Source organism: Podarcis liolepis (assembly GCF_965112155.1).
Source record: "Podarcis liolepis genome assembly, chromosome: 10".
In the NCBI taxonomy this organism is placed as follows: domain Eukaryota; kingdom Metazoa; phylum Chordata; class Lepidosauria; order Squamata; family Lacertidae; genus Podarcis; species Podarcis liolepis.
In genome coordinates, this window is record NC_139562.1 from 54938238 (window position 1) to 54958055 (window position 19818).

At 41.5% G+C, this 19818-nt stretch overlaps 1 protein-coding gene across 14 annotated transcripts in view; it reads right to left on the bottom strand.

The window, feature by feature from the left end:
* Window positions 1-18556, bottom strand: part of ANKRD26 (ankyrin repeat domain containing 26) — a 60475-nt gene extending 41919 nt beyond the window's left edge. For 9 of the 14 annotated variants that reach the window (XR_014516569.1, XR_014516570.1, XR_014516571.1 and 6 more), the window contains exons 1-12: window positions 18057-18556; window positions 15133-15247; window positions 14739-14912; window positions 13308-13414; window positions 11946-12083; window positions 11443-11585; window positions 6448-6481; window positions 6304-6367; window positions 5754-5814; window positions 5448-5647; window positions 2194-2329; window positions 623-684 (exon numbers count right to left, since the gene is read on the bottom strand). Coding sequence is in view for 11 of the 14 variants with exons in the window: in XM_083463204.1 (XP_083319330.1) it covers window positions 623-684; window positions 2194-2329; window positions 5448-5647; window positions 5754-5814; window positions 6304-6367; window positions 6448-6481; window positions 11443-11585; window positions 11946-12083; window positions 13308-13414; window positions 14739-14912; window positions 15133-15247; window positions 18057-18280 (1458 nt within the window). In the remaining 3 variants the exon portion in view is untranslated. Of the gene's footprint in view, window positions 1-622; window positions 685-2193; window positions 2330-4393; window positions 5368-5447; window positions 5648-5753; window positions 5815-6303; window positions 6368-6447; window positions 6482-8137; window positions 8189-11442; window positions 11586-11945; window positions 12084-13307; window positions 13415-14738; window positions 14913-15132; window positions 15248-18056 lie in introns of all 14 variants that reach the window. The other 5 variants (XM_083463206.1, XM_083463205.1, XM_083463211.1 and 2 more) reach the window with 2 other exon arrangements.
* Window positions 18557-19818: the final 1262 nt, after the last annotated feature.

Genomic DNA, 19818 nt, shown 5'->3' on the forward strand with positions numbered 1-19818 from the left:
GTAATTAGATTCATGTGAGACGACCAACTCAGTGTAGGATACCCTCTTCCACTGTGGGAAGTTTGCTGGACCAGTAATTTTAATGGTGTAAAGCAAGTTCATGACTGAATGCCGGGTACTACATATAGAAATTAACATATCTCCCATTGTTCTCACACAATAAAATTCACTCAAGCAGGGTCAAATGCTTGCAGCCAAACATTTCCTAGGACCATTACTGGTGACCTCAGTATCGCAGCTTCTTCATGATACATTGGTTGCAACTCATCTACCATGTCTCAACAAATGAAACTGACCTATGGAAAATGTAACTTGAAAAAAGAGACATTGCGCATACCTTTGTAAACCAAGAAAACTTTAATATTTGTTTTAAAAAAAGCATATTCTGCTATTCAATGTTACACTTCCAAAGCTTACCTATGACCTGTTCCCTCACATATATGCACTATGATTTGGTAAGTATGTAAAGTATAGAACATACTGAGTTGGTTAGAGTGTGGTGCTGATAATGTCAAGATTGCAAGTTCAATCCCCATATGGGATAATATATAAGGAAATCAAGAAGAGGCTCAAAAGAGCAATGTTTCTTTGAAAGCCTTGTCAGTAGTGCAAAGCAGCCTACCTTTGAAGTCCATGAAGATTCTTCCTCTTCCTCTTCCTCATACATTCCAAATGTCAATGCAGCTACAAAATAAAAGATCAACTGATTTTTCTCTATAAAAGAACTTTTCCGCCACAATCAAGAGGGCACCCCCAGCTGACAAATCATCACAGGAAGTGACAAAGCAGCAAAGCTGAGTTGAGCATTTGCTTGGCTAGAGAAAATACTAGTATTCATTTAATCAAAGTATCAGTTTAACTGCACTGTGACACTCTTTCTGATATTTGCGGCCTAAGCAACTTTAAAAACTAATGTGAGTACCTTTAATTGGGTCTGGAAACAAACTGGCAACCAGTACTGCTCCTTTAAAACTGGGGTTATATGAGTTCTAAAGGGAACCCCAGCCAGTAATCTGACTGCTGCATTTTGAAGATTCTGAGTAGATTCAAGGGCAGCCCCACATAGAATACATTGGGATAATGCAATCTGGAAGTCACCAGAGATTGGAGTACCATGGCAAGTTATATTATATTTGATGAGGCAGTGGTGTTGGAAGAAAGGGTTCTGGATTTGTTTAGCACCAGAGAAAATTTTGGGACAAACAGGGTCTGTCCACTTGAAACAGGATGGAACCAGACAGTTAAGACTTAAAATTAAAAAGAAGGCAGAGAATTTTTTTAATGGATTGAGGCAGGAAAGTCAGGAAATAAGCAGCACCTGGTTCAGAACAAATCAAGGATGAGTAGGGAAATGTTTATGATCTAAGTGGGTGAAGATTGAGAGTGCATGGCCATAGGATAGACGGGGGGGGGGGGGGTTACATATGCCAAAGACATTTGGAGAGTGTCACCATGTCTAGGAATCCTTATTTTGATGCTGGAACACTCTGAGTTGACAAAAGATGGCTGAGCTGGAGTGCATTGTCTTAGAGGAGAATATGCATAGGATCATCCTGTTATAGTAGCATCAGCACACAAATAAATACGCTTTTCTGCTACTTGCTGATACTTGCAACCAGTAGTGGCTGGTTGGGCATTGGACAGGTCAACCAACAGTTGGTGGAACTAAACTCAATTGAAAGCAGTCAACTAATTCTTATTGTGTTCCCATTTTCCTTCCTGTTGAGTTCTACAAGAGCAACACAAGGCGGAAGAAGTTGACAGCCAATTCCATCCCCTGGACAGGTTAGAGCAGTGTTTCCCAACCTTTTTTTGGCCATGCCCCACCTAAGCATCTCTAAAATCCTGATGCACCCCCCCCCCGTGACATATAATTCTTATTATTCAAAAAGTGAATTCCTATTCACGTGGAGGAAGCCTAAAAGGCCATTACCTTGGTCTAAACAAGCTTCCTAATTGCCCCCCTTAAAAATCAAATTGCCCCCCTGTGGGGCGTGTGCCCCACATTGGGAACCACAGGGTTAGAGGTAGGCAGTTACACAGGTAAAGGCTGTCTGAGGGCAGACTGAGACCAATGCTTGCAACAAGTCACTGTATTGCAGATTTTAAATATGCGAGTGACCAAAACGAAATTCCAAAATGATATTAACATTATAATCTGTGATATGGATAAAGAAAATTTGAGTTTTGTACCCTTTTTAACAACACCATCTTGTAGCGGATTCTGAGGGCTCCCGATATGTATCCTTTTTTTATCGACAACATCTGATTTCCCCCCATCTTTCTCTTCGTCATCTTCTTTCTCAGCATCTTCCTCTGAAGATTCTCCCTAATGCAAAGAATGTACTAATTTTAAAATTAAACTTCCCACTTATTGTTTAATCTACATACAAATAAATTTTGTAAGATTTAAGGCGGAAGTCCTGTACTACTTACCTGGGAGTAAGCTCCGCTGAACAAAATGATACTTACTTCTGAGTATGTACATATAGAATTGTGTTGTAAAGTTAAAAATACCACTCTAGGGTCCTCTTGCGGGAGACACTAAGAATGGCTTTTTACATGAAACATCTTGCTTCAGACTGCTGCCAATGTATTATAGGGGGAGAAATGTCCATCAATCTTTCAGTCACTAAGAACTCTGAAGAGGGTTTTCTCAGAAACCTTTCAGCTGATTGGTGTTGTCAGTGAGCCCTACTTGCCAAGGAACAATTAAGAACTCTTGATTGTTCATTTGCAGCCACACCTTTACCTGCCCGCACCAGACATCAGATATAATATGAGGTGTGTGGCAGGTTGGCATGGCTTGGGGAAACCTGCTGGGCTTAATTATAGGCCTGTAGGCTAGAGATTCCCCACTGCTGTCATAGTTTACTTATTTTTAACACAGTTCCATTTCCATTATTTTATTAACCATAAATTATTACTGATCCGTTATCGTTGTAATTCTATGTGCTTTTCCTCTATGGACTTATGAAAGCAGTTCACAATTAAAAAACAGTAATTATCAACTATAAAAGAGTAGACACCCAGTTCTTAAAGACTGTGCATGCTCATAGCTGTCATTCTTGTATCCTAGTCCCAAGCCATTTCTGACTTTATAGGCCAGAACCAGCACCTTGAACTGTGACTAGAAACAAACTGCCTATCTGCCTATGCAGATTTTGTAGCCTTGATGAAACACAATAAAGCTAGCACTTACTGGTTAACCATTACACTGCTATGTTCTGAACCAACTGCAGTTCCCAAATAACTTTTAAGGGCAGTCATTTATAAAATGCATTACACTAGTTCAGAGGTAGCCAATGAGCCATCTTAAATATGTCTTGGACTACAGCTCCCTTCACCCCTAGCTGTTAGTGCCAGCACCGTCTGTTAAGAGTTTGGGTGTAATCTTCGACGCCTCCCTTTCCATGGAGGCGCAGATTGCAGCTATAACAAAGGCGGCATTTTTCCATCTCCGCCAAGCTAAGCAGTTGGCTCCTTACCTCTCTCGCCCTGACCTGGCCACTGTGATCCACGCGACGGTCACCTCCAGATTGGATTATTGTAACTCGCTCTACGTGGGGCTGCCCTTGAGACTGACCCAGAAACTCCAGCGGGTGCAGAATGCCGCGGCGAGACTCCTTACGGGGTCTTCGCTGCGAGATCACATTCATCCGGTGCTACACCAGCTGCACTGGCTCCCGGTGGAGTACAGGATCAGATTTAAGGTGCTGGTTTTAACCTTTAAAGCCCTATACGGCCTAGGACCCTCGTACCTACGGGACCGCCTCTCCTGGTATGCCCCACAGAGAAACTTACGGTCTTCAAATAAAAACATCTTGAAGGTCCCAGGCCACAGAGAAGTTAGGCTGGCCTCAACTAGAGCCAGGGCTTTTTCGGCTGTGGCTCCGATCTGGTGGAACACTCTGTCACAAGAGACCAGGGCCCTGCGGGACTTGACATCTTTCCGCAGGGCCTGCAAGACAGAGTTGTTCCGCCAGGCCTTTGGCCAGGGCACAGCCTGACTCCCTCCCTCGGCAATCTTCGCGGAGCTCTGGCCCAATGGTTGCCAGTGGCCTGAATTAATTAATTTTACAATGAATGATTTTAGAGTGTTGTTTATGTTATACTTTTATACTGTTTTATTGTTGTTAGCCGCCCTGAGCCCGGCTTCGGCTGGGGAGGGCGGGATATAAATAAAATTTATTATTATTATTATTATTATTAGCCCGGCTGACTATCTCTGCAGTAATCCAACAGCAGTTATACAAAAAATGACGGGGTGGCTAATATGAAACTATAGATTTTACCTTTAATTCACAATGCAGACTCCTTCGCTGAAGTTCATCTTTACCTTTCATTTTTTGCTTTACTACATGATTTTTTCCATCATTTTATAGTTACTTACTTTGGCACTAGGTTGAAAAGCTTTTAGATTTTCTTCCTCAATATTCTCACTTTTCTGAACTAGTGGTTCACATACTGCTTCTTCCAGTTCTTCTGAATCCATGTACTGTTCTTCTCCAATATTCTGATAATCCAAAAGATCAGCATCCTTGGAATTCTGATTTCTAGATTTGTGTTTTTCAAGTTCTGTCTGAGACCCAGGATCATCAACGTTTTCAATGTCATCACCCATGTTTGAATCGACCCCGTTATCACGGCAACTGTTTGAGGGAGATGAAAATGCATCTTTTGTACAATCTTTGGTTGCTTCAAAAATCTCAGATGGGCTCTCATGTGACATATTGGTGCTTTTCTCATTTTCTTGGAATTGGTCTTCATATTTAGAACTTTTTTCTTTTTCAAATGAACAATTGGACAGTTCATTATTTACACTGCTAATAGCTCTATTTTCATCTGAACGCTCATGTTGCCCATCAATAAAAGATACAGGGACGCCAAAAGATTCTTTCAGTGCTTGGTTTTGTAAATCTATTTCACTATTAGTATTAGAAGCATTTCCCTCCTGCTTAAGCTCACTGGATGCAATAGTTTTTCTGCCTTCTGGGTTTTCAATATATTCCCCTTTCACATTTTCTATCTTGCCCAAACTTTCTTCTATGTTTTCCTCACTAAAATTATTCTCCTTTTCTTCACTGAAGTTATCTTCTATTTCTGCCTTTATCCCCTCTTCTTCCTCCTCCTCTCCTTCCTCTTCTTCTTCCTCTTCCACGTCTTCTTCCTCTTCCTCCTCCTCTTCCTCCTCCTGCTCCTCTTCTTCTTCCTCCTCCTCCTCTTCCTCGTCTTCCTCCTCCTCCTCCTCCTCACATTCTTCCTCTTCAATGATTGAAGAATCATTTGGATCATTCAATTCTTGCTTTGGGGAATTAATGGATACTGCTTGTATATTTTCTTTTGATGACTGATTATTTTCATTGTCTTTATACAAACATAAGTGGGTATAAAAATACAGATGATAAACATATGATAGATTGAAACTTGTAAATTAATTTTTTTACCTGCTTAGGGTCCAGTTTGGGAGTCATCTGGGAACACTTTGAAAAGGAGCCGGGTGAGGACAGAACAGGATGAGGAAAGGATTGAACTTGGAACAAAGGCTTAGGAAGGGACTTTCTCAGATCTTCAGCTTCAGAATCTGATTTATTCTGTTGTGAAATGGCTATAGGTTCTGCTCTGATAATGCTACTTTTCTCATCTACTACATCAAAATACAAACACACACACAAAATTAAACACAGGAGAAATAATTATTTTTAAAAATTGCTCAAGCAAGTTATAATAAACCTGTTTTACAGGCAACTTACCATTTTTCTTGATTTGCTGGGAAAGTTTCATTATCTGAGCCAAACTTGGTTTCTCTGGTTTCTGGAAACAAAATTTAAGCACGTTAAGATTTAGCTGAAGCAACACTTCACATATTATATTTTTAACAAGGCCACATTATGTTGTTTCTTTCTCAGCAGTGGGTGAAGAAAGCTCCAAGACTTTTACATAATGACCCATCACTGGAGTTATCAATCAATCAATCAATCAATCAATGGATCAATCAGTCAATCAATCAATCAATCAACCAACCAACCAATGTGTTTATTATGGCAAACAGCCAGCCTATTTAAACAATAATTTCTGCATAATTCTCTACATAAACAACAAGAACAATCAATCTGGGGTTTAATAATCAATATATTAATTAAGTGTACTTAAAATATGAACATCGCTGGAGTTAGAGTTTGCAAACAGGCTAACAAAAAACACTGATCACACTGGTTGAGGTATGGTGTAGTACCAATAGCAGATGGTGGACCCAAATCTAACAGGTTATGGTTCAACTGACTTCTGCAAGTTATAACATACCTTAGGACTGAAATCTTCTTCTTCTGAAGAAATCCAGCTGTCATTATCTGCTTTTGCAGAATCTCTGAAATGAACATTTAAAAATCAGAATAAAAATCCAGTTTTGTAGAACTAATTTTATCAAAAGCAAATGTAAAATCTTACCTGAATGAATCTCCAAAGGAATGGTCATCAATAACTGTTTAAAAAGCATGCACAATAAAAACATAAAAATCAAGACAATGAACAAACTTTAAGGAACAATTTCAGTTAAAATGTTTTAAACTGTACAAATCTCTAAAGATATTAAGGTACATAGATAAATTATCTTTAAAAATCTGAAAATAACTGCCTTGTGCACTTTTGTACATGTTCACTAGCTAAATAAAAAATAGCAAGCAGGGATCTAAGATTCCCCCATTGTAAAGCTTATCACTCCCTATGGTATTGGGAAAGGTGGAAATGACGACCATTTAGCATACAAATCCATAATCAACGATATACATGGATACAAGTTTGCATGAATAGAAGGATCTACGTAAACACAACTCCTTTTCAAGTCGTGGCTTTTTGATTGCATCAATGTAAAAAAATGGCTCCATAGGCATATCTTTATTTTAACTTTGAAGTTGTCTTTAAAGCCAAAGTACAAGAAAGTTTCACATTCACAGATGCCTCGATGTGTATTTGGGGCCTTGTTGAAAGGCAGGTCAGAGGGTTTTTTTTTTAAAAAAAATCAATCAATAAAACAAGCACACAAGCCACCTTCCATATTGGGAGTAATTTTGAGCACTCACACTATCTCAATTACAAATGGCTGGGTCTTTCTGAGCCTTTTGGGGGAAATTCTGAGGGGAAAGAAATCAGGGCTTTCCCCAAGAGTTATCCAAAGCTCAAAAAGTTCTGATTTACAGAAGTTCTACCATTGTCAGCCCTATTGTCTTCCAAAATTATTTGTTTCAGGGGCAGGGGGTGGGTAGGAAATGCAAAGTACTTTTCCTAAATTTCCAGCTCTCTGCAAAGGAAGCTTCTGAGCCTGTTCATCATGCATGAGAACTCTGGAAATTCTCTCCCCCCTCCAAATAGATAAATCAAGGAGATTGAAGAATGTCACTTCCCATAACAGGCTGAAAAGGAATGAGAAGCTACACAGAAGAAACAGCCCACATCCTAACACAGGCTAGTGCACGGAGAAACAACTTTCAGAGACCAAAGATACAATTCACTCATCCAAATTACCTCTGCTGACATGTAACACTGTGAGCGCTAGTTAAGCAAGGCCATTACCCTATGGATGAGAAGTTCCTCACTGCCTGAGGAACATTGTCTGTGAAGCTTAGACAATCCCATCATGTGCACAATGGGAGCTCTAGCATACAGTGGATCCAAGAAGTACAGAACAGCAACAATAGCTTCTAAATCATTCACTCTTGAAGAGAACAAGATACCAAGGGCTAAATTAGATGATAGGTAAAATGAGAAATTGCATTTCACATTTCTGCATTTTAAATCAAATTGCAGATATGGGGATGTTGATCAGACCCAAGTCCATGAAAGATAAAACTGATGCTTATAGCAACTTCTTCCCCAGGAGGAAAAGCATGGGGCGGGGGGATGACAACTATGGAAGGGGGAGAGGATTTAAGCATCCATCCTTGGTTACCATATTTCTCAATCCTGACACACACAAACCCATCATCTAGTTTGACCGTTATTTCCACATCAGCTTGCTACAATTGAACTATGTACTATGGATTTTCTAAATGCAGTAAGCACAAACCAAAGCAAGGAATCTGAATTAAAAATCTAAATCTAAATGAATCATTACATATTTGACCCTTGGAGACTGTTATACCTTTCCCTGAATCTCCTGCTGTTTGACTGAGTGTCAGGTGCACTTGTCTATCTATTTAGGCCAAGGCATGGAAGGAATAGATAAAAACAGTGAATTCATAAAACAATTACAAATATAGAAACACAAATACACATATACACTAACAAGTCATTCAATGTAATGAGTATGCTGCAATGAAAAACAAACCACCAATTCAAGTTCAAGAAAGGCAAATCATCCAACGCTCTCCCACACTCAGATATTTGGATTTCTCCACTTCTCATAAGAGATCAAAGACACAACTAGAGATAAAAAATGTAGTTTGGAAAGATGTAGCTGATACATTTAGTTCTCTGCTTAGGAATACAGTACCTGATCACCACATTAATAGATATGACCCCCCATTTCTAAGTAGACTGGCTACCAATACAGGGCATGAAAGTTTTCCATTCCATTTAGCATTATTTGCCTGTGAATCTGGAGCTGGTCTTAACAAGTATGAAAGCACATTTTTTTCTCCTTACATATTTTGGTAGATTACATAGATTAATGTATTGAGATGAATATGCTAACATTCTTGTCTTATTTCTCAGGAGGCACTTCTAAGATAGCAGTATAAGTCCAGCTGAGATAAATGTGGCTCACTTCCAGTTAAATGAGCACTATATAGGATTGCAGCTTCTCAGGATACAAAGCGGATGGGCCTATCTAATCCTCCTGACCCTTCCGGTATTAGGGTATGTTACAACAACCAAAATAAATTCTCTCATGCTACAAACTTACTCTAGAGCAATTTATAAACACCAATTAAGAAGAGACACATTAGTATTCACTTTTGTTATATATACAGGCAGGAAGCTTCCTGATCATTCCTTAAAAAAAAAGTGACAATGTTGAAGGAAAGACTTACATTTTCATTTCTTAGGAAACACTGATACAATGTAACTTTAACAGTTGGAAAACACCAAACTAAACAGTTAAAACAGGATTGAGGGGCATGAGACAGATATATACATACAGACAGACACACACACACATATGTAAAAAGGGTAAATGTAAAGAATCCCTGGACAGTAGGATGCAGAAACAAACGTCTGTCCCCCAACAGCCCCTTGCACAACAATTGAGCTTGTTCCATTAGGAGCAACAGAATGTTTTTTTTAAATAAGCCCAACTGCTGAGGAGGGAGGGGAAGATGTGCAGCAAAAGGAGAGCCGGGGAGGAAAAACTTAACCCTCCACATGTACTGCAATGCCATCAAATATTCATCCCGTGCAGGACTTAATTAGGCTTGATGGGGGCGGGGAAGTATCTCAGTGGCTCCAACGAAACAGCATTTTTAAGCCCAATTACTGTGCAAGGGTGTGAGGATCCTTGCTGAGATTACAGATGAGGAGGGAAAGATTAACTAACTGTAAAAAGGGTGTTGACAGTAAGTTTAAATGTGTATGTCTCTCTGTGTGTGTATAAGGGCTGTGGGCATGATTGAATGAGTGTTATGAACATGTTACTTGTGAATATGCAGCAATTTGCATATGTATAAGAGTGAGCCAGGAGACTCATCCACTTTTTTATGTTAGTCCTGACCATGGCTGATATGCAGCCCTTGGGAGCTTAGACATTGGAAAACACAACCCTTGGACCCTAAAGATTCCCTACCCCTGGTTTACACTATGATAATTATGGTTAAAGAAATACGTATCCAACCTAGATTCCACCAGCTTATAGCTACTTTCTATGAGCACTGTTCATTTGGCTGTTTTGATACCACTATTGAGAACCCAGGGCTGTTGTTCAAATTGAATACTGTTGGCAAGCTCGATATGCAGCCAGAAATTAAGCTGCAACTCTCATTCCACAGTGCATTCAGAGACGTTATTATTACTATCATCATCGTCGTCATCATTTAATATATGAATCACTTCCCATGAGGGATCCAGAAGCAATTTACAATATTACTAGAAGTCAGTAACTATGACTCAGGTTTCTACTGCAGAAGTGACAGCACAAAGATGAGAGATGAAATGGCTGAAGCAAAGTTTTGATGTCCCCACCCCCAAAAAAGCACCCCTTTCAGTTTAACATGCTATGTTTAGGGATTTCCATGGTCACTTAAGCTCCAAAACGCTGGGAAGTTGCAACTGCTAAGGGCCACATCCTCAGCAATGTTTTTTTTAGGCAATATGAATATGGCATGGTATCATATGTTTTGGTTAGTTGAAGTTTCACCACTACCTTAAAGCTTTCAGTGGCGGGGGGTAGACTTAAGCCCCAGACTTCTCTGTACACCAGAAAATGCAACTGAATCTATCATGCAACCAAAGCTACTGAACGTGCAAGCAATACCCTCCACACAGAATGACAGAGCTAGAAGTGACCTTGTAACTCATCTTTCCTTTTAACCCATTAAATAAGTGAATAGGCAGGATGTGTTGCACTAGTTGCAGCATGATGTCTCACATGAAGGTAGGTATATAATGTTTCAAAGCAGCATTGTGGCAATCATTTTTCGTATCAGGGCCTAGCTCTGTAAATATACACATGCACTAAGTTTGCAGATCAAAGAGTGAACCTTCCTTGCAAGATTCTGAACTTCTTTTTATTTTAATAAGCAGACACCCCACAAAGAATAAAAAAGTAATCCTAGTGTACTGCTGTTTTGATTCTTGTACCTTGTCATGGAATTTGCTTCTCTCCAAACTGACCACCCCTTCCCAAGTCCCACCCCCCCTTTCCCCATTGGGGGAGATATTATGATTAAGTTCAGGATTACAATGAGGGTTTAAGAGGACAAATATTAATTACTTCTATAAAGTGTGTGTATAAACTTAAATGCTTAAATGCACTATTTTTTACTAAGCAGCCAACGACACAAAGTAACTGCAATATTATAGAAGCTGTTCTATTCTAGCCCCTCAAATATGGCATACATTTAACTAAGTTTGCATATAGCTACAGTGTAATTCTGTAGCCTAAACCCTGAATTCTTCAGGTGCCATAAACTTTAAGAAATCCTTAGACGCACACACACTCATTCTGCACCATATTAACATACTGCACAGGCATGTTTCAGGATGAAAACTCAACCCCTAGTAGGAGGCACACAGAAGTCATAAGGAATGTGGCTACTCTGCAATGAACAAGGGATTAAACTAACTGACCTCCAAATTCCCTTCCAACTCTTATCATTTTGTGAATATTATTCGTCACCAGTTGGGTACTTGAAACATAGAAAGGGTAGCTTCAGTTTGCCTGATCACTTCGGTTGCATAGACTGCATGTCAGAACAAGGACAGATTCTCTTGTTTTAGTATATAAAATCGTACCTTCTTTGTTTGTAGCTGGTGCGCCCAACATGCCAGAATATCCAGGTTTTTCTGGGCTGCTCAATAAAGTTAAAACTTTTTGATCTCCAGAGCTCTGTTCTTTATTTTTGTAGTTCGAAAATTCAGATACATATTGCAGAAGACTAAGGGGTAGAAGGGAGATAATTTTTACAAATCATGACAATACAAACAATTGATTCTTCATGAAGAGAATAAGAACATACCTCAAACCAGAAGAACAGTTTTACATCAACTCAAGGAGTAAAACCCTAACTTTTGAAAGGGTCTTTGACTTTCTAAAGATCCAATCTCAGAAAACAGTTGATCCATTTATTTATTTTTGTGTGTGTGTGTGTGTGTGTGCGCGCGAGAGAGAGAGAGAAAGAGAGAGAGAGTGAGAGTGTAGCTACATAGATATTTTCATTCCAGCAATGAATAAACAAATTCAACCTATTTATTTTATGGTCAATGAATAATCTTAAATGTTAGAAATAAAAGCTTACATGGGATCTCCGCTATTCAGAGCATAATCCTTTGTTGACCATCCACTTCCATCTCTATGAAAAACATCTGAGCCATGTCGAAGAAGAACGTTTGTTAAATCACGGTGCTTTTCAGAAGCAGCAGTCAACAGTGGAGTTCTGAAACAGAAAGGGAAGGACAGCTGAATTTTATCGATGAATTTAACTTAGCAGACAATACAAACCAAGATCTGCTACACTGGAAATAATGTAGATAAGGCAAGGCATCCCCGCCTCCCAGCTTTGTCAAACTCTGCCAGTAGTGAGTGGGACCAGTGTTGCAGAACTCTCAACTGTGCCTATCTAAATCCAGCACAGGTGTAAGCTACCACTAGTGCAATCCCTGCCACTAGTAGTCAGGGTATACTCACAGAATGTGGTGTTTCGGGGTGGGCACTGTGAAGGCGCCTGCTTGGTATCAATAGGCAGGGAGTTCCAATGTGCAGATGCTGCCACACCAAAAGACTGATTTCTTACAAATGTGGAACGTGTGTTATGTGGCACCTATATTAGTGCCGATTCTGCCAATCAAACTGGTCAAGTGGGCATATATGAGGTAAGCGATCTTGCAGGTGAATTGGTCCCAAGTTCTTAAGGGCTTTATATACTAATAGTAACGGCTTGAACAAATCAGCAACCAGTGTGAAACTGAGCACAGGTGTTATATAGTGACAAGGTCTCACTCCTATCAGCAACTGTGCTGCACCATTCTGCACTAAATGCAGCTTCCGAATCAGGCACAAGGGAAGCCCCACACAGAGCACATTACAAGACTGGGGTGAAGGTGTAAATGGAGGTGTAAAGCAGGTTGCCAAAAAGGACGGAGTAAGAAGCATGGAAATAAGAGTCAAGAAGAAAGCAGGGACATGAAAGGGTGGGCAGCATAGAAAGGAAGTTCCATGCAGATATTCTCTTTTTTTGGTCAAGATTAGGTCTAGATTAGGCTACTATATTGTTACACCAGCAAAGCAACATTTCAGAATGAGATTCAAAATCTATTCACTGCAGCTGTCTTTGTCCACATTAGCATACTAGTTAAATGTTGTGAAATTCTACTGCAAGAATAAAAACATGGAGAGCTGGTGATTATTAAGAACAGACTCTACCTCAAATCTGCTCCAAAAGGTTGGAGGAACCTTCAAAGCAGATTGCAGGGGGGTCTACAGGGCACACGGTGGGAGAACTTCTGTTGCAAAAGTAGAAGTAGTTCTGCAAGTGCAATTACTTTCTTGCATACAACCCATAGTCTCTTCATCTATTACAGTTCATGGGACAAAAACTGCAACAGTTTTCTTTAGAAATAGTCCTTAACTCTTTAGATCAGATAAATGAACCAGACTGTACCTTCCTGAATTATCTGTGGCATTTACAGAAGCTCCTTCTTCCAAAAGAAACTCTACAATTTCTCGATTGTTTTCTGTGACAGCAACAATTAGAGGAGTACTCCCATCCTGTAAGCATAAAACTGAATTAGCAGACAAAATTTGCAATGCACACATATTTACTGTTTTCCGTAGAACTTGAGGACATTTGTGTGTGGACCAAAGTTGTCTGCCTCCAACAGAGCTTGCACAAAGTAAAGTGGGAGAACTCCAAGTCTGAAGGTGAGGGGAGCTCCTTTAGACAGTGTTCTTCAATCCAGAGTTCTCAGATATTGTTGAACGACAGCTCCCACCATCCCGAACAGCTTGCTAAGCTGTCTAGGGATGACCAAAATTGAAGTCCAACACAGCTGGGAACAATATAATAAATATAATATAATATAATATAATATAATATAATATAATATAATATAATATAATATAATATAATATAATATAATATAATGCTCCCAGCTATATTAATTATATTACATTACATTACAATATATTATATTATGTTATAATTAAAATTTATATACCATCCTATACTCACAGGTCTCATTGAAGAATACAGTGGTACCTCGCAAGACGAATGCCTCGCAAGACAAAAAACTCGCAAGACGAAAGGGTTTTTTGTTTTTTGAGCTGCTTCGCAAGACGATTTTCCCTATGGGCTTGCTTCGCAAGATGGAAACGTCTTGCAAGTTTGTTTCCTTTTTCTTAACACCGTTAATACAGTTGCGACTTGACTTCGAGAAGCAACTCATAGAACGCGGTGTGGTAGCCTTTTTTGAGGTTTTTAAAGACTTCAGTGATTTTTGAAGCTTTTCCAAAACTTTCCCGACACCGTGCTTCGCAACACGAAAAAAATTGCAAGATGACAAAACTCGCGGAACGAATTAATTTCATCTTGCGAGGCACCACTGTACTGAAGAACATTGAAGAATACTCATTGAATCTTAAGGCCTCTAGGGCTTTGTGCACCCAAACTAGTACTATACAAGGTGCTAAAAGCACATAGCATGGCTTCAGGCTTCTTTGAATTACTCTCTTCCCACTACAGGAACCAACGGCAGGACAGGGCAGCGCCACTCCCTAATTACTCTGAGTAGGTCTCTCTATTCTCCTTCCTGTTCCCACAGAGGGGGAATCATTTGAATAATATCCCACTCAATCCAGAACCAGAATGCTATGCTTTCACATGAATGCTTGGTAAATTGTACATGTTGCACTTGATTGGGGGTGGGTAATATAGAAAAGTTACTCATTACAACGTTCTCTTGCCACAAAAGACAAGTTGCATGCAAGTTGACAACATAAGCAACATTATTTTTCTTCAATAAACTATTTTAACATTCAAAAGAGCATTCAGAAGCAAAAATTATTTTATGGTATTCAGCTAATTTTACTTTACCTCATTCTGTGCTTCAATATCAGCATTATATTTAAGGAGATGTTTTGTAATAGCTATACCAGAATTAGCAGCAGCAAAGTGGAGGGCAGTATTACTGTGAGCATCCACAATATTAGGGTCTGCTCCGTTCTCAAGCAGATAAATTGCACAAAATTCCTGCTGGCATTGTACGGCCTGCAACAATTAAAGAAAGGAAATTAGGCCCGCAAATTATGTTAATACAAACAAATATTTAATGCTGTCGGAATTTAATGAAACATGAAGCAATAACTTTAACATTATAATAATTAACTTGTTGATGGTTGTCATTAACAAAAAAGTGGTACTAAACTGGCATTTTCAACTAGATATGGCATTTATAGAATGTAGTAATGTATTACTGTTTCATACATACCTTCATTAATGGAGTTTTCCCTTCATTATCACGGAAATTTAGTTGGCATTTGTTGCCTACCAAGAAAGCAACAATATCTGTATATCCACCAGCACAGGCAAGATGCAAAGGTGTTCTGGAAGGGATACCATTGAGTACAATCAATACATCACTCAGAACAGCAAGAGTTTTTTCCTATGTGTTATTTGACTTAATATTTATCTTACACTTTTGGTTTTGCCCATTTTCCCCTCACAACAACCCTAAAAGTAAAGCCTGAGAGATTATTGATTGACACATAGTTATTAAACTTCATAGGACAAGTATGGTCACAACTTAATAAAGACTCCCCACACCTACTGCTTCTCATGGTCAATATTAGTGCATTATTTACATTATTTTTTTATTAAGTAAGAAGTTGCAAGAAGTTAACAGGTGCCTGAAAATAGTGAGGCAAGAACAACCCCAAGGAATGTATTGAAGGGGCTGAAGACTCCAAGACTGCTTTACACAATCCCTGCATTCTACCATGTAAGGGAAACATCATGCAAATGACCGATTATTTCCTACTCAGAATCATCTTTAGCTGCTGCTTTTTAAGACATATAGTTTAGCTATGCTCCTATTCATGTAATGTTAAGGGCAGACTTTGGTAATCTTTCATAATATGGCCCCCTGTCGTCAACAGGCTCATCTCAGCTATCTGCCAATCACCCATTCCCACCACCCTTCTGAGTAATACCCCTCCCCACCTTCTCACTATATAGAAGGATCTGGCAACTTCTGTTTCAGTGTATCTGAAGAAGTGTGCATGCACACGAAAGCTCATACCAAGAACTAACTTAGTTGGTCTTTAAGGTGCTACTGGAAGGAATTTTTTTATTTTGACTATGGCAGACCAACACGGCTACCTATCTGTAAATGGCCCCCTGTGTGAGCCCAAAATTTGGCGCCCCCTAATAAATATTCCCAATCACAAATCTTCCCAATTTTGCACCCCCTCAGTTCAGCACCCTGTGCGAGGGAACTGCCCGAACCCACCCTAAATCCAGATGTTAAGCATTCAAAGGTGTTATGTGTTCTTTGCAGGGGTGCCAACTTAAATAAAATATTTTCGGGGGGGGGGGAGGAAAGCTGTGCCACGTATAACAGATCACATGATGCAGCACACATACACATTTGAATGCCAATGCCCCTCAACTTGGGGGATGGCCCTCTCAAATATTTTATTGGGGATGGCCCGAACAGACCTTGGCCCCTAGGAGTTGGCACCTATGGATCTTTGGACACAAGCGCACCACTGAAAAAGTGCTCCGGCGTCCAGGATGCAGTGGGTTCAGGGTCAGGAACCGACCGAGGTGGTGCCTGAATTCGTTGCTTAGGGGTACTGCCCCCCTCTCAACTTAGCCTACCTCACAGAGCTACTGTGAAGATACAGCGGAGTGACTGCTGTGTATATCGCTCTGCCCTCCTTCCACGGGTGCCAACTTGAATAAAATATTGGACGACAACAGGTAAGCCCCACCCCACATAATCAATCAACAAGACATGGTGCACACACATCACTTGAATAGCCATGCCCAGCAACTTGGGGGTAGGGGCTAGCCCCCTTGAATATTTTATGGGGGGGGCAAAGTGACCTCAGCCCCTAGGAGTTGGCTCCTATGGATCTTTGAACCACTGAAATAGTGCTCCGGCGTCCAGGATGAGGATGCAGAGGGTTCAGGGCCGGGCACTGACCAAGAAGGGGACTGAATTCCTTGCTTAAGGGGGTACTATCACACTCTCTCTCTCTCAACATGGCCTACCTCATAGGGCTACTGTGAAGATACAGTGGCTGTTGCTTATATCACCTGGCATTCCTTCAATTGGTGCCAACTTGAATAAAAAATTGGGAGACGAGGACTGGCCCCCTCAAATATTTTAGGAGGGGAGGCTGAAGGGACCTCAACCCCTAGGAGCTGGCTCCAGTACATTTCCAAGCACAATTCAAAGTGTGGGTGTTGACCTTTAAAGCCCTAAACAGCCTTGGCCCAGTATACCTGAAGGAGCATCTCCACCCCCATCGTTCTGCCTGGACGCTGAGGTCGTGACGAGGGCCTTCTGGTGGTTCCCTCACTGCAAGAAGCAAAGCTACAGGGAACCAGGTGGAGGGCCTTGTCGGTAGTGGTGCCTGCCCTGTGGAACGCCCTCCCGTCAGATGTCAGAGAGATAAATAACTACCTGACATTCAGAAGACATCTGAAGGCAGCCCTGTTCATGGAAGATTTTAATGTGTGACATTTTAGTCTTTGTTGGAAGCCGCCCAGAGTGCTGGGGAAACCCAGCCAGATGGGGGGTGGGGTACAAATTATTATTATTATTATTATTATTATTATTATTATGGATCTTTGAATCACTGAATCAGGATGAGAATGCAGTGGGTTTAGGGCCAGGCACCGACCAAGGAGGGGACTGAATTCCTTGCTTTGGGGTACTGTCACTCACTCACTCTCAACTTGGCCTACCTCACAGGGCTACTGTGAAGATACAGTGGAGTGACTGTACAGTGGTACCTTGGGTTAAGTACTTAATTCGTTCCGGACGTCCGTTCTCAACCTGAAGCATTTTAGCTAATGGGGCCTCCCGCTGCCGCCGGAGCACAATTTCTGTTCTCATCCTGAAGCAAAGTTCTTAACCCAAGGTACTATTTCTGGGTTAGCGGAGTCTGTAACCTGAAGTATATGTAACCTGAAGCGCATGTAACCCGAGGCACCACTGTATCTTCAAAGGAAGCAGCAGCAGGCCAAGCTGAGCGCCAAATCTTGTAGGAGGAGGAGGAGGCGGCGCTATATTCCCGAAACAACAATGATAATAATAATAATAATAATAATAATAAGCCAAGAAGCCTCCTCCGTCTCAGATTCGGGGAGGGGGGAGCCTTTTCCGCGGCTCGCCCTCATCACCTGGAGTCCTTATCCGGCTCGTTGATGTCGTGCCTCTGAACGAGCCGCTGCACGTCGCCCAGGCTCCCTTCGGCCGCTGCCCGGTGCAGCTGGCCCAACTCTTTCTTCCGCACCACGTAGGCGCCATCGCTGGCGAGGCATGAGGCGCTAGACGCCGCCGACGCCGGCTGCTGATCCGCCGCCTGCCTCTTCTTGAGCCTCAAGATCCCCTTCAGCCTCTTCATCCCTGTCGGCGGAGGCCGGGGGAAGGGAAGCGGGGCGGCGGCGGGGCTCTCGGGGGGCGCAGCCGCCGGCCGACTGGACTCCCTCTCGCCGGGAAACGAAAGCGGCCCCTGACAGACATTCAACGGCCCATTGGCTAAACTGGGGGTGGGGGTGGTGGGAGAAGGCCGTCCGCGCGAGCCGCCAACGGCCGCCTCAGAACCGCGACGGTGGGCGGGGCGAGGAAAGCGCGGCTCGCCGCCAAGGCAACGGCTTTTTCCTCAGGGCGGAGCTACGCATGCGCTCGGAGAGAAAGGCTTTCCGGCAGCGAGGTCTCTTCCTTTTAAAGTGACGCATCCGCGCTGCCCTTGGAAGTTCCTCGGGTTCTCTTCCTCTCAGCCGCTCTTAAGTGCGCGTGGCTGGGTTGCCACGTGCGTTGCGTGCGAAGCCTCGGTTTGCCCCAGGGTTACATGAGGAGGACTGCACGCGTGGCTCGAGACAAAAACTCTCTGTGGCTTTATTTCATGTGCTTTGTTTCACACAACTGTGCCCCATAGCTGTCAACGTTTCCCCTTTTTGAGTATTTTTTATTATTATTAAAATATTTTCTTGTTTTACAGAAGTATGTGTAATGGCTCTCGTATTTTTTCCATGTAACAGTTTTACAAATCCGTTTCATTTGTTGAGACATTAGGGGGAGGGGGGGAAAGGGGGGGAGGGGGGGAGATGGGTGGGGTAGGGGAAATTCCCTTATTCCGAATAGGATTCCTCGCAAGAAAAGGGAAAAGTTGACAGCTATGCTGTGCCCATTCCTACGCTGCGTTTGCATTGCACTGTGTTTTCAGCGTGCAACATCCACAGGTCGCGATCCTGGGAGCCTTTGTCTTGTTTGGGACCCTTTCTTTTACTGCTGCGTGCCACCCACTTCCAGTGTTCCTGGCGCCCCCAATGTTTTTGTCTCTCCCCCCCCCCCCCATGTCTTGTGTGACACTGTAAACCATCTCCAGTGCTTGACAGTATTGAGTCAGTGGCTCATGTGCTTCTGGCTCGGACTCTTGATAAAGATTTGAGGAGTTCGAGTTGATGGGCTATGCCGAAATGGCAAAACTAACTAGGAAGCTCAGGAATGAAGAAGGCAAGAAATTTAAAGAAAGAATGGGAAATATTTATAATGCATATGCAAAATCATTGTAAACAGGTCAAAACATTAGCAGGATTTTAAACACACTTGTAATGTAACAGAATGTATAGATGTATTGATATGCAGTTGAAGTAGAATCAATAGTGCCCATAGAAGGGAGCGGGGTGGGGGAGTCAGGAGATTCAGAGTAATCTCAATAAGTAGATTTGGAAACGGTATTGTTGTATGTTTATATTTTGGAAAATCAAATAAATAAATAAAGATATGAGGAGTGAAGTTATCACCCCTCTGTTATTGTCCATGCCGGGTCGCTCAACCATTGTAAGTGTGTCCTTTCTTTAGCAGATCAAGATGATCAGGTGACAGCAAAAACTGCAAGGTTTTTAACCGGGGGCAATTAGAATAAGATCTATTATTTTA